General features: G+C 41.9%; 1 protein-coding gene across 1 annotated transcript in view; it reads left to right on the top strand.

Annotated features, from left to right (window-relative positions):
- Positions 1–608: 608 nt before the first annotated feature.
- Positions 609–15,898, top strand: part of FYB2 (FYN binding protein 2) — an 89,255-nt gene continuing 73,965 nt past the window's right edge. The window contains 3 exon segments of the mRNA XM_067709667.1: positions 609–1,359; positions 5,456–5,617; positions 7,428–7,461. Coding sequence (XP_067565768.1) covers positions 609–1,359; positions 5,456–5,617; positions 7,428–7,461 — 947 coding nt within the window.

Genomic DNA, 15,898 nt, shown 5'->3' with positions numbered 1-15,898 from the left:
GTGGAGTCAGGGAGGAGTTAGCTCTACGTGTCAGCCACAGGGGGAATGTTGATGGAGAAGGTGGGCGTTACTGTTGGAAGAAAGCAGTTGACAAGTATACGGGGGATGCACTTGGGGGAAGCAAGAACACGTGAGCGAAGTCGGGGTGGTGGGGAGTATAAAGTTACAGGAAAACTGTAAATTATCCTGTTTGGTTTAAGTGTGATTATGTTGACCTATGGCTGGAGATCATAATTCTGCCCTCTTTAAGATCATAATTCCACAACTTTTGCCAGTGTTCTTGAATGTCATGCAAAGGGGTTTATTTGCATAGGCAGCAGAGAGCCACCCAAAGTTTATATCAAGGGATTTATCAGTAATTGTTGGTACTGTCTCTTTTACAAGCGTTCTTTGTATGTTGTGAAGAAATTAAACATACCCAAAGTGTTTCAGAGAGCACACAATTGTTTTCACTCTGCCTCACATAGACAATAGCATTACTGGCTGGTATGACTCAATAGATAAGCGATGGCATTACATCAGCACCTACAGCCTCTTAGCAGGCACAGTGAAGTCAGCTAATCATGCTGCTTTCTTCCTCGAATAACAAGACATTACGGTTTTCTTTTATGCTCTAGGAAGCATTAAGAAACTTCAAGGAACTTCAAGCCAAATTTCAAAAGCTTGATGCGCCATCTCTTCCAGGACCTGTTAAATTCCCAGAAGGTGTTTCTCAAAAGGGTGACACTGGAAGCAGACAGTCCACAAAGACTTTGGCCAGTGGGAAATACCCCTCTTCCAACCACAATGAGCCCCTACCAAACTGTGCCAGTGGTGACTCCCAGACTCTTAAACCCCAGAAAGTGAAGTTGGCTCAGAAGAGTGACACTCAGAAATGTTCTAATTGCCTGGAACCTCCTGAGAGTTCTTCTGGTTCTTCAGTAAATTCACAGAAGGCTTCTCTGCTGTTAGATGTGAATCAGTCAAATGCTGAGATAACCAATAAGAAGAAGGTAATGGTGAACAACAGCTTCAGAAAGAAGCTCTGGAACTGGGAGGTTTTATCTCAGAAAAGTAAGATGTCATCAGTCTTTATCCCTGCCAGTTGTGGAATCAGGGCCTTCCATCTGGAAGAGTGGGAAAGCATGGGGCTTACTCCAGAGGAGCCCAGGAAAAAGATGGAAAGAAAAGGAAGCCAGACCCTTCCTTCCCAGAGGCGCTTGATGGCCCAAAGAAGATTGTGTGCCACCTCTGAAGATCCCACTGTTCGACTTTCTCAACATAGCAGCAGGAGCCCAGCAAACCCCAGTCCTGAGAAGAGCCCGGCAGGGAGCACCTGCCACCCTGTCTATGATGGTGAGCTCACCAGCCAGGCCCCAGGTGAGAAATCGAATCCCCACAGGCCTGGGGGAAGGGGCACCGTGTTTCTAATGTAGAGCTTGCTGGCTTGGGATGGTCACATACGTGAGCTGGGCAATGTTTGCTTCAAACTCCAGCACAGGTATTCTAGGCCCATTTGCTAGGTTATAATTTCAGGTTTGGGTAAAGTGATTAATCTCCTGGAATTATATGGAGACACAGTTGGGGCAAACTTGGATTTGAATCTTAGCTCTACTTCTTACAAGATGCATGAAATTGGACAATCTGCTTAACTTCATAAAGCCTGGTCTGCTCTCCTATCAATCGATCCATCACCAATCTTCCTTGTCTTGGTAAATAGTGCAACCATGTCTTGGTTGCTCAGGCCAAAAATCTAGGAGTCATGCTCTATTCCTGTCTCCTCCTCATTCTTTGTGACTAATCCATCAGCAAGCTCTTGGTTCTATCATCAAACTATGTTCTGAATCCCTCTACTTGCTCCCATTTCTGCCTTCTGCCCATGTCTACACCACCATGGACCATCTCTTGCCTGGACCTGCTTTCACACTCTTGCCCTCCTATATTGTACTTTCCTCCTTGCAGGCACAGTGATCCTCTAAAGCATAAATCCAATCATGTCACTCCCCAGCTCATTTCAACCACAGCCATATTACAGTGGCTCATATGATTTGCTCTTTGACTACCTCTCCTCTCTCACCACATTGGCCTTCTTGCTATTCCTTAGGTACGCCAAACTACTTCTACCCCAGGACCTCTGCACCTGCAGATCCCTCTTCTGGAACATGTTTCCCCTAGGACTTTGATGTCTCACTCCCTCACTTCATCAACATCTCAGCTCAATGTCACCTGCTGTGAGTGGACCTTGTAGATCGCTCTATCTAAAATAGCCACCCCACCGCCAGCATTCTTTATCTTCCTACATTGCTTTGGTTTTCTTCGTATCACTTATCCCTATCTGGTATATTATTATGTATTTGTTTGTTTATCTGAGTAAAATATAAGTTAAATGAGGATAAAAACTGTCTTCTTTACCACTGTATCCCCAGAACCTAGAAGAACAAGGCCAGTTTCAGTGGGTCCTCAAGAAAGTATTTTTTGAATGATTGAAGGCATGGATGGATGGATAGATGAATGTCCTGCTTATAATCTTATATGGTTTCTCTTTGCACTCAGAATAGCATCTAAACTACTTACTGACTTCATAGCTCTGCTTCTTTTGGTCCCTGCTTATGTCTCTGACTTACCTCCTTCTCTCTTCCCTGGTTCACTAGCCCACAGATAGCACTCTGGATTTCTTGCTGTTCCTTGAACAGATTTTGTTATGACTCAGGACCTTTGCAATTGCTGTTCCCTCTTCCTAGACAACTCTTTTCTTTGATCTTTGCATAATTGCCTTTAGATCTAAGTTCAAATGATACTTTCCCAGATAAGCCTTCTCTAGCCAGAGATCTCCGTCTAAAGACCACTACCTCACCACCAAGAGTTCACATTCTTTCATATCATCATTATTTCCTTTATAGAACTAATAGATTGCTATGATTTTCTTTTTTGGGTTTTTTTTTTTATTGAAGTATAGTTGATTTACAATGTTGTATTAGTTTCAGGTGTACAGCAGAATGATTCCGTTATACATATATATGTGTTTCTATTCTTTTTTAGATTATTTTCCCTTATAGGTTATTACAAAATATTGAGTAGAGTTCCCTGTGCTATACAGTAGGTCCTTGTTGGTTATCTATTTTATGTATAGTGGTGTGTATATATGAATCCCAAACTCCTAATTTGTCCCCCTGCTTCCCACCGCCGTCTGTGATTTTCTTATCTGTTTATTTGTTTGTATGTTTATCATCAGCCTCCTCGTATTAGAATGAAAATTCCTGAGGGCAGAACTCTATATGTTCTTGCTCTTAACTCTAGCCGCAGCCCCTAGAACAATGCTTGGAATATAGTAGATAGTTATTGATGAAGGGATGGAAATGAAGAGAGGATGAATGGGAGGAAGGAGAGATGGGAGGAGAGAAAGGGCTAGATAACCTACCTGATGGAGCTGTTGGGAGGATTAAGTGAGAAAACCTATGTAAACTGCTTAGCACAGTGCCTGGTAAAAATTAGGAGCTCAGTTAGTAAGTGATCATTCACTTTCACTGTCTTCTACCTAAGTTGATAAAGACTAAAATCTCTGACATTGCGGCTTATAATTCAAGCCTTAGAAGAATGCAGCTCTGGCCCTGACTATGTAACCCCTGCCGGTAGGGCTAGAAGGAAGCCCTGCTCCCGCCTGCAAAAGATAGCAGGGCTTTGAGGAGGTTGCCCTGAGGTACTTGTGAAACACTAGCCAACTTCTCTAGTTTTGCCATGTAGTCAACCACTGTATTATGTAAACCGAAAAATCAAGGTTTGAATAATGAATAATATAAGAATAATATTATTCTTGAATAGTATTGAGAATATTAAAGAATCTTGAATAATATAAGATTTGGGGCTATTTTCAGTGTAAGAGGCAGATACAATGTTTATATACAATGTTGAAATTTCTGTTGGTTGGCTTATCAGTGCAGAAAGGCAAAATACATGAAATTGGGACGGTCCTGGAAAGTTCTAGGACACAAAATCCACAGGTGCCCAGGTACCACAAAGCCAGCCTTGAAGCCTGTTCTAGGCATTGAGCCCCGGAAATCATTGACGAATTGTTACTCCTCTTCATGGCTCCCGTGTTAGTTGCCCGTCATCAGTGCTTGAAGAATCCTTTCAGGGAATAATCATTGTCCATTTCCCCTGATGCAGGCCCTGTGCTTGGTGCTGGGGGGAGGTCACTGGGGCCTAGTCCCTGCCCTCGAGGAGCCTACATTCAGTGGGAAGATAGACCAGCTCTTTTAATATGCCACCACACCGATGGAGAAGTGGTAACAATGTGCTAGGGGATACAGAACAAAGAGTGGTTGATTCTGAGTTTGTTTTCTGGTAGAAATCAAGAAAGACCTCCTAGAGGAGGTGTCATTGGAGCAGGGCCTTAAAGAATGAGTCAGAGTTCGCCAAGGGAGAAGTGAGGGAACAGCATTCCAGAACCAGGAGGAATGGCATGAACAAAATCTTGGATATATGAGAGCTATTTAAGGCTTTTAAAGTTAAATCTGGAATGCTGTTCCAGATATATATATATATATATATATATATATATATATATATGGCTCATTTTGCTGTACAACCACAACTTTGTAAATCAACTGTACTTCAATTTAAAAAGTAAATTAAAAAAATAGAAACTATAAAAAAATCAAATCTGGAAAACGGAGAAGCCAGTGGTTGTGAGTGAAAGATGTTAGGGCTTTAGGTTGGGGAAGGAGGGTGGTAAAGTGTGATAAGAAAAGAAATGTAGATTGAGGCTGTATGGTGTTTAAATGCCAGAGTATGGAGTGAGTGGACGGCAGCTGAGGAAACTGGGCTTCATCCTCTGGGCAGCTGGATGGTGGCAAGATCAGGTTTGAACAGGGAACCCTATCTAAAAAAAAAAAAAAAAAAAAGAGTGACTATATGTGTATGTATAACTGATTCACTTTGCTGTACACTTGAAACTAACACAACATCGATTGTAAATCAACTATATTTCAAGAAAAATTATTTATTTATTTTCTTTATTTTGGGGGCTGTATCAGGTCTTCGTTGCAGCGTGAGGGCTTCTCCCTCGTTGCGGTGTGTGGGCTTCTGTCTAGTCGCGGTGTGCAGGGTTTTTCTCTCTCTAGTTGTGACGCGTGGGCTCTGTAGTTGGCAGCACGCTGGCTGTCTCATTGGGGCGCGCAAGCTCAGGAGTTGTGACGCGTGGGCCTAGCTGCCATGCAGCGTGTGGGATCTTAGTTCCCCGACCAGGGATTGAACCTGCGTCCCCTGCATTGTAAGGCGGACTCTTCACCACTGGACCACGAGGGATGTCCCTTCGATAAAAATTTAAAAAAACAAAAACAAAAACAAAAAAAGGTCAGGTTTGCATTTTGATCAGGACACTCTGTCTGCTGGGCGGAGAATAGATGGTAGGGGAGTGCGGCTGAGGCCAGCCATGAAATGGAAATATTAACCTACATTTTGGACTGTTTATGCTCAGAGGACCAGCCAGATGTCAGTCATCCACAACTTCCCAACACCAAGCCACTGCCTTCCGTCAAGTCCCTGGGTCCTCCTCCCGCAAAGCCACCGAGGCCCCCGGTCGTGAACCTCCAGGCCTTCCAGACGCAGGCAGCTGCCCTTCCCAAGACCCACAGGGAAGGTAAGGAAATGCGCAGGGCCCCGTGCACAGCCAGCCAACAGAAGTCACGGCTCCCGTGGCCGGACCCCCGTCACCTCCCGCTCTGCAGCATCGTCTCCCAGGGGACAGTGCCGGACTGCTTCTCTGTGGGGCTCGACATCCATCACTGCTTATTCTCACGTAGAGGCTGTGGCAGCTCGCCTGTGAAATGACACATCTGTGGGAATTGGCCCCTTATCGCTGCTGGGCCAGCCTGCTTCCCCTGAGAGCACTGCATTTGATCACTGGGAATCTGTCCAAGAGGAAGAAAACAAAAAGTAGCTGAGGAGGGAGGCAGGGAGTCTTTGTTTTCCTACAAAGCCCATGTTGTCAACACAACCAAGTGCCGTAGGGGAGGGGGAGGGAGTGAAGAGAGGAAAGTCAGTGTGAACTTGACCTGGGATCCTGCTGGGAGTTCCTTGGGCCTCTGTGATCTGCCTTCAGGAATGAATTGAAGGGCCCCTACCCCTGCCCCCATTAGTCCTTTCCAGGACCTGCATCCTTGGCAGCCATCCTCCTGTGCTCTTGTGTGTTTTCCTCTACTATGTGAAGGGAAACACCTTCTCACCCCGCGTTTCCCCCACTGCAGCTTGATCCTGCTGACACTGTAAACACCTTCGCTTACATTTGCTCTAGTGAAACACAAGGTGAACATACACTTTGGGGTGATGCGTAGTGCTGTGCTAGCATTTGTCTTACTGTGGCCATGAGTGCCTGTGGATGGTACACTAAAAGAGCTAATTCTTCGTTCATTTATTCTTAGTTTGTTGTCTGTTCATTAGACTGCTTTGGGCAAACTTTGGGTGAAATTTCTTTAACTCAGTGATTCTCAAACTTCAGCATGCATCAGAGTTAGCTAGAGGACTTGTTAAAACACAGCTTACTGGGCCCAACCCCAGAGTTCTGATTCAGTTGGTCTTGGTTTGGGGCCTGAGAATTTACCTTTTTAACAAGTTCACGGCGAGATGCTGATGTTGCTGGTCCAGGGACCACACTTCGAGAACCACTGCTATAAGTCATCTGAAGTTTTATCCTAAAAGAAAATCCTATAGCGAGAAATCGAGCTCTGCTAAGTATACTTTGATAATATGGCCACCTCCATATCAAAGAAGGCTCAGTATGACTTTTATAAGCATTAAATAATTCAGGCCTCAAACCATCTCTCTGAAAAAGAAGGTTGTCAGAGAACAGAGAACATAGGACTAAGATTTCGGGAATAAAATGGGCTTTGTCGATCCCAGCTCCCCCTTCGCTAGCTATGTAAGTCTGGGCATGGTACTCACTGAGCCTCATTGTCGTTATCTATAAAATGGGGATGATAATAACCCTCGATGATTGTGAGGAGAAGTGAGATGAGGCCTGGGGAGACTTTGAACAGTGCTCGGCACTCCAGTAAATGCTCAATAAAGGCACTGTTATCATTCACTCAAGCACACGCTGAGCAGCTATACTCTCTTTGCCAGGCTCCGTGATAGAAACAAGGGATTAAGAGGTAAACCCCACAGGGCTTACCTGGAGGTAAGCCCCTCCAGGGCTCCAGGGGGTCAAAGTCTAATACAGGAGATTGCACTCATAAATAAGCACCATAAAGTGTAGGTGAACACTGCATGCAGGACCGACGGTCCCTGGGTGCCAGGGGGAGGGGCGGCTTGGGGCACAGGTAAGCTGCCCTTCTACATTTTGTCTCTGGGTCGTGGGAGGAGATGGCGGGGTGTGGTCATTGCACAAACAATTCACGTAAACAGGCTGCCACTGAAACCCCTCTTTTTCACCCTGCCTCTTGCTCTTGCAGCAGCTGGGGAGGAAGGCGACATGCCTCCAGAGAGGTGAGTACCCGTTTTTCAATTGTGTAGGAGCGTAGCCCATCAAGGAGGCTGCTTAGCCTGCCCAAAAGCAGGCAATGAGCACACGCCAGGTGTCTGTATTTCTCAGAAGAGTTGCAGGAAGAGCAGATTTATAAGCACCAAACTGCAACTTTAGATTAAATGAGAGATTAAATAAACTGCATTTAAAAACCAGGCTGGCGTTAAGTTGCAAAGATGGTCATCTGAGGTCCTTTTACTTATGATACAGTTGGGTTCAGTAAATTGAAACATCAGCCTCTGTAGTAATAAATCAGATTACAGGCCACAGAGTGCTGTGGGCAGCCAGTGTGATGTTAGGAATCGGTAATGGGACAAAGGACCTTCTGGTTTTGGTGCACTCATTGTAAGATTTTGGCCATGAAGTGTCAGCCCATTAATCACTCAGCCACATACTATCTGTTGAGCCCTCTGATGTGTCATGCATCAAGCTGGCTACTGTATACAGATGTTCTCACTTCCTCTTCTCAAGAACGCTGTGAAGTTGCTGCCCCTGTCCTCATTTTCCAGCTAAAGACAGTTGGCCTCAGAAAGTTTGTCACTTGCAGAGGCATGACTCCAACCCAGGTGTGCCCAGACTATTTTTTTAACTGAGATATAATTGATATATAACACTGTATAAGTTTGAGGTGCACAGTGTATTGGTTCAAGACACTTATATATTACAATATTATTACTATGGTAGTATTAGCTAATGCCTTTATCACTTTGCATAATTATTTCTTTTTTGTGCTGCAAATAGTTAAAAATCTAGTCGCTCAGCAGCTTTGAGTTTATAATATAGCATTATTTTTTACTGTAATCCCTATGTCGTGCATTGAATCTCCAGAACTTATCTATCTACAGGTTGCAAGTTTGTACTCTTAAACAACATCTCCAATTTCTCCATCCCCCAGCCCTTGGTAACCACCATTCTATTTTCTGCTTTTACAAGTTCTGTTTTTTTTTTAAGATTCCACATATAAGTGATATCATGCAGTATTTGTCTTTCTCTGTCTGACTTATCTTACTTAGCATAATGCCTTCAGGGTTCATCCATGTCTTTGCAGATGGCAAGATGGCCTTCTTTTTCAAGGTTGAATAATATTCCATATATAAGTGTGTGCATATATATATATCTCACATTTATAATATTACATTCATATATCTATAACATTATCTATCACATTTACACATTTATATATATAATATGTGGATTTTATATATATATATATATATGTATATATCTCATATCTTCTCTACCCATTCATCTGTGGACACTTAGGCGTCCATCCATATCTTGGCTTTTGTGACTAATGCCGCAATGAACGTGGGAGCACAGGTATTTTTTTGAGATCCTATTTTTGTTTCCTTCAGGTGTATACCAAGGTATAGGATTTCTGGATCATATGGCAGTTCAATTTTTAAGTTTTCAAGGAAGCACCGTACTGTTTTCCATAGTAGCTGTACTAACCGGTATGCCCAAACTATTTTGACTATACAAACTCCTTCACAAAGATGCTCCTGTTCTCTAGAAGGTCAGTCTTAGAAGGAGAACTAAACATAAAAATAAATAATCATACTACTTATTCATTCATTAAATGTTTATAATAGTAGAATGTGTTACATTTTGTAATAGAGAAAGGTATAAGTTTCAGAGGTTGCAAAAATGCAGAGGGATCATTTTTCCTTGGGAGGGTCAGGCAAGTCTTTATAGAAAACATATGAGTTGTCTATTGCTACAGTAATACTGCATAATACCAACAGAACATCAACAGTATACAAAGTGACTGTGGGTTCGGCTGATCTGGGCTGGGCTCAGCTGGTGTGGCTCACATGTTGAAGACTATCTAGACAGTTTTGCTGATACTGAGTCAGAGTGGAAGGGCATTGAAGCTTTACATGGCAGTGGGCAGGGATCCATGAAGGGATGAAGAATAGGGGCATTAACTCAATCAACCTAACAGTGAAGAGGAAACATTTGAAATAAGTATTGAGGATAAACATCTGTTGGAAAACGTGGGAAGGTACACTATAGGCAGAGGCAGGAAGTGTGGAGTAACAAGTCTTCTTTTGGAAACTAGAACTACTTGAGTTAGAGTATAGAAAGTATAGTAAGGAATGGAAAGAAATGGGAGGGAGACAGGAACCAAATCATGGAGGATCTCGTACACTAAGGACTTGATACGATGCTCTTGTTCAACAAGGAACAGACCGAATGATGCTAGAAAAGATTCATGTGCTCTAGGAACTCCTGGTTCAGTTGTCTGTTTGAAAGAGTTCAAGGATGGCATGAGGTAGGTCAGTGGAACTGCCTTCTATGTGCATTTATATGAAAGAGGGAAAAAAATTTAGAAGGCTTGGGAGATGATTTGCACTATTTACTCAATGAACATGGGCCTCAGTATCACAGTTTGAGGGGAGAATGTAATTCTGCTGTGCTCTGAGTCAGTCTTAATTCCCTCTTGCCTCAAATACGGTGAGCACCTCAGTATGATTATGAGTGTGATTCAGCACACTCATAAGCTAGTGTTCAGCTAGATGTGCATTTTCCCTACAGCTTGGCTCTAAACTAAGCTGACTCCTTCTCTGGCACTTGAATCATCCATTTCAACATGGGGGGCAAACTTGCTGTGATGGGCAAGTATTGGGAAACTGTAGTCAGCCTCTAACGTGACACCTTCTTCCTAAGAGATTTACAAGGACAGTTTCACTATTCTGTCCTTTCACACTGACTTTAGAACCTAGCCTCATCTAAAATGAGGCTCACTATACTTCGGTTATGATATGGGCCATACTGCTATAAGAGTGAAAGACAAGAGATGAAGAGGCACCAGAATACTTAGGCCTGTCTTCATAGAAGGAATAACACCTTGAGATGTATCCTGTGTGATAGGTCAGGATTAGGTAGGCTTACTTATTTGTTCCCTTTTGTGTGACTGTAAGATAGGTGAGGGCAGGGTTTTGTCCCCAGAAATAACCACATTCTTGACTGGTAGTTGGTAGATGGATGGATGGACGGACAGATGGATGGACTAAAGGACAGAGCAATGGCTGGTCAGTATAGAGCTAGAACATGATTGAAAGCAAGGTGGTAGTAATAAAAAAGAGGATATAAAGAGACAAAAGAAGTATGCTGATGTGGAAAAGTAAGAGATGACATTAGATCCTGAAATACATTAAGTGCCATGCTAAGGATTTTGAATTTTATCTTGTCAATGATAAGAAATTAGCTTGAACAAGTAAATGCCATGATGCTAGGCAGCCTTAGATACAACTTCTGTGGAAACTGGCGCTTGTTTGGGAAGAACATCTTCCATGTTCATGGTATTAATTTTCAATAAAGATATTAGATTAGAAATAGAATATGTCAGATCTTATTACTGGAAGGAGACATGGCAATTAGCTAATGCAGCCAGGCCATTACAGCATAATGTTAACAAAAATCTGGGCTTTTCATCTAAGCCTTACCATTTAACACCTATGTAGTACTGGACAAATGCCTTAACCTCTGCAAACCTCAGTTTCTACTTATGTAAAATGGGATATTGATAGATCCTAACTCATGCAATTGTGGTGTTGGTTAAATGAAGTAATGATTGTAAAGTGTTTAGCACATTACCTAGCATCTAGAGAGTGCTCAATACCATTTACTTGGCTGTTATACAACCTCCCACCAAAGGCAAGAATTCATGCTCAGAAGCTTAGTCTCTTCAAAAATCCTTTCACGGGGACCTCATTGCCTGGAGAGTCCAGTGTTTTTCTTTGTTGGGCCAGATTTTATCCACTGAACATATATTTATTGAGCATCTACTATATGCCAAGCCCTCTTATATACATTGAGAATACAGCAGTGTATAAAATATCTTACATGTACCCACACACACATTTGTTCGTTTGTTTATTCAAAAGTCCTTCAAGTTGGGCTGGAAAAAGAAATGACTTCCTTACTCTAGATTCCCAACCATCCCTCCAAGATCTATTCATTGGTATTATGGATGTTGTCCTTACTCCTCCTTTACGTGACAGTTTTTAAAACATCTAAGGACTACTTTCTTCTCTAATCTCAAATGGTCATTGTTTTCAACCATTACTCATAAAACAGGAGTCTTTGTGTTTTCACTGTATTTCTGTGGATATATTTTGTAATCCTCTTGTTAGGAACTCAGTGCATTTAGAATAGCCATTTTTACTTCTGAGCCTCTCTATATTGTGTATTAAATATAAGCAGCATTGTGTAATGGAGCAAGTACAGGTCTGGAGTCAGATTAGCATGGGTTCAACCACTCTATTTTACACCAGTCATTCAACAGCTCAGAGTTTTGACATGTGCGTCTGTAAAGTGAACATAGTAATATTTACTTCATTGATGGTCACAAAGACTAAATGAGATAAATTATATAAAGCATGGAGTACACAGAAGATGATCAATGAGTCTTAGTTTCTTCAACTCTTGGCCTCTCCATTTCTTCTTATCTCTGGAATATTAATATCGCATTAATGAATTGACTCTGTGGAGTTTATCCTTTGTCATCACTCTTTCATGCAAACCAAGCTGGTTGGCATGCCTCTTGAATAAGCAGCTCCTATTTGTGTTTGTGAGCAAAGCAGGGTAGTCCCAGGGCAGTAAGCAGCCCTGGGTCTATATCAGTACTTAGCAGAGTTGGCTAATATTTTATTCATTAGCTATCAATATGGATTTTCTCCTATTAAGAAGAGTCAGAGGGTAGTCCTGAGTCAGGGAATCTCTGACTTAGACACTAAGGCAGCGAGAGGCTATTTATTTCAGGAGTAGAAAAGATTCAGACAGTACACTGTTTCTCGCGTGAGGGTCTGTGCCTGGATCTCAGGATTCCACCATATTCTCTTCTGGACTTTTAATTTTGTATTTTCATTTTGATGATCATCTTTAAAAGATAATATAAGCCTATTTTCAATCTTCTGGATGGCCTCCTTCAACCTAATACTTTGGGACATACTTTTGTGTTTGGTTTTTGATATTTCTTTCCCATGCAGAGTGGGAAACACAAGCATCTTCTAGGGCTGAGCAGATTATGTGACTATGTCTAGGACCTGTATTAGACAACCGGGAAGAATAGAACCTGGGGAATAAATGCCTTTACTAAAGCGTTCAAGTAAAATAATGATGATAACAGAGAAATGACATCGTGGCCAAATAAGATGAAGCTGTAGTCCTTATTTGAATAGTGGTAAGTGCTATAAAGAAAAAAAATGTTTATACAAGTTTTAAAGGTTACACTCCACTTACAGTTATTACAAAATATTGACTATATTCCCTTTTTTGTACAACACATTCTTGTAGCTTATCTTACACCCGATAGTTTGTAACTCCCACTTCCCCACCCATATATTGCTCCCCCCAAATGGTAACCACTAGTTTGTTTTCTATCTCTGTGAGTCTGCTTCTATAAAGAAAAAAACTTAAAGCATATTAGGATAATAACAGGGGGTTGGGAGTGAAATAAAGGAGGTGTAGGATGATCAAGAAAAGCCTCCCTGAGGTGGTGACATTTGGGCTGAGACCTGAATGATGAGGACCCAGTTATGGAAGGTCTAGAAGATGTTCCAGGAGAGGGAACAGCTGGGGCGAATTCTCAAGAACCGCCCTCTACACATTTCAAGAACCGGAACGGCAGGGAGCACAGCTAAAACACAGCGCTCTAGGGGAATGGCGGTGCTGGTTCTTGGGAGCCGTGGAATGAGTTTGGATTTTGCTCTAAATGCATTGGGAAGCCAGAGGAGAGTTTTTAAGCCAGGCAGTGACATGAGCTGACATTTATTTTGTAAAGATCAATCTGGATGCTGTCTAAATACTAAATTTAGTGGAGAAGCAGGTGGAAATAGGCAGACAGCCTAGGAAGCCATTGTGACAATGAAACAATGGCAATAACATTAAAAATAGCAATCAACACTGATATGGTGTCTGTTCTAAGCATAAATGATTCCATTTGTGACAATCTTTAAGAAGTAGATGAAGCTATTATATATTTTATAGATGAGAAAACTGAGTCACAGAGAGGTTAAGTAACTTGACACAGACAAGGGGGTAGAAATGGAGATAAAGAAATGAACGGATTCAAGTTATGTTTTAAAGGAAAGCCAGCAATTGCTGGATCAGCTGTGGGGAGTGAGATGGGAGGGAAAGAGAGGAATCTAGAACCTGTAGGTGATGTGTTGTTTCCATCCCTGTTGATATTTAACAATGTGCTTGGCACATCACCAGTGCTCAGCACAAGATGGTACTTTCCTAAAAGCTATTGGGGATTGGTTTCTATTTAACAAAACAAGCATGTCTTTGTACTGTATGCATGTAACACTAGAACTTCTGAAGGCTAGTTTTTAAATCGTTTGTAACTACAGTGCTGTTTCATGAATGGCTGCATTTTAGGTAGTTAATACTAGTATAGATCTGCTCCCAATGACCAACAGCGAAGTAGGCTCCTCATAATGCTATCTGGAATGTGAAAATTGGCCCCAAGATCTCAGTGTGTTAAACTGAGTCACTTTGGGGCAAAAATAAAGAGAAGGACTTTTTTTTTTTTTAAGCCTGTGCCTTTATTAATTTTTAGATCCAGAACACTCAGGTGGCTTCAGCTCAACCCACTTCAATAACTTCTTATTATCCCTTTTTAATTGGACTTTAGGGACTTACCAAGGCCACTGTTCGCTCTGCCTTTCACAAGGGCAAGGGTGGTGGGAACAGTGGATTTATTTAAGCTCTCTCTCTTCTTTCATGTTTTTAAGTTTTCCTCCTTTTAAAAAAAATCACCTAAAGATTCTACTTATTGAGCACTTTTTACAGACAAAGCCTTGTGCCCTATGTTTATGTCCCACTTTCATTTTAAAACTCCCAACTGCAACCACCCCATGAAGTAAGTGGTTAGTGGACTTTCTAACCATAGAGTCAGGTTAAGTAATCCAGGAAGATGCAACTGGATCAGCAGTGCCAGGGTCTGACCTGGTCAGCCCGACTCCAGAGCACAGCCTCCCAGGTGTCTTACTGTGGATTCGCATGGGACTCTTACCTGTGACAAAAGAGGGCAAGGTTTAAGAGACTCCTGGCCTCCTTGTTTTTTGTTTGGTAATTGACAGATATTTACAGCATCTCATGTGTGGCATAGCTGTGGATTCACCCCTCACGCTGTCCTCATTGCCTATTGTCCAGTTCTTTCTAATTAAAAATGAGTTTGTGAATAAAATGGAAATAAAATTATATATAAAATACCAGACTTGTGGCCTTAGGATTTCATTTTCTCTTTGCAGAAAGATCTGTGTGAGGGAGGCTGGCTACAGTGGAAAGTGTTTAGAGTCGAGCAGTGCCTTCTCTCTTTGGTAGCATTCAGTTGATAAGGAAAAGGTCATGATTTAGGAAGAAATCAGACAATCACGAGTTGTAGACTTGGAGCCTTTTTTTGTACATAGGTATATTCAGCAAACTTGAGTGAAAACTAATCTTTGGTTACTGGGCACGTCCTGGGCATTGCTCAGCCCTTTATTTATATCTGTTAGACTCATTTGAACCCCATAACCATTTTAAGAGTGCAAAACTAATATTCCCATCTTGTAGAGGAGAAACCACGGGCTCAGAGACATTTCATGACTTGACCTAAAGTATAAGATAATACAGAGCTTATCCAGGTTGTGAACTCAGAACTGTGTGTTTATAAATATTTTCAACCACAGTGTCCTGTGTCAAGAGTTTTTCAACATGAGGGATTTGAGGACATTTCTGTTAGACTGTAAACTCAGTGAGGCAATGGATCATGTCTTTTTCACCTTTGTTTCCCCAGGAAGTAGACATGCAAGTAATAACGATGTATAACTAAGTAGGTGATGGACCAATGGAGTGACAGATAAACAGACTGATGGGGAGAAGGATGGACAGATAGAATGAATTACCCTCTATGGACTTTGATATGACTAAACATTCCAAGACTCTATCTGTATATTTTGCATTGCTTGTACATGCGATATCACATCCTTCTAATTTAAACAAAGCCGAATAAGGAGGATGATCTGACCTCTTCATTTGCCCTTGTGTATCACGTAAGGGTTCCTGCTGTATGAAGATGTGGATTTACATGAAATCCTCTCTCTTCTCTTCTCCTTCTTAGTCTAGCATCCAGCAAGTGACACTCCACCAACAAGCTTGTCCTTATTATTTTAGCCCTCTCTCCTCTCTTCCCTCTCTTCTGCGGACCCATTACACTCTGAATTAACTATTGATACTTATTTAATCAGACTAATCATTGAGAACTTCACCTCCATTTTACATTTAGAATAAAGTTTTAAAATCCCAGACTCTTTACAAGGGCCGAGAAGGTCCCGTCATTCTGGCTGCCCTTTACTCCTCTCCTAACCTCCTCTTTCCCTTGTTCACTGTATTCAGCCCACTGGCCTT

Source organism: Pseudorca crassidens, chromosome 2, assembly GCF_039906515.1.
Source record: "Pseudorca crassidens isolate mPseCra1 chromosome 2, mPseCra1.hap1, whole genome shotgun sequence".
In the NCBI taxonomy this organism is placed as follows: Eukaryota; Metazoa; Chordata; class Mammalia; order Artiodactyla; family Delphinidae; genus Pseudorca; species Pseudorca crassidens.
Note: the sequence above shows the minus strand (reverse complement) of the source record. Positions and strands in the feature narration are given on the sequence as shown.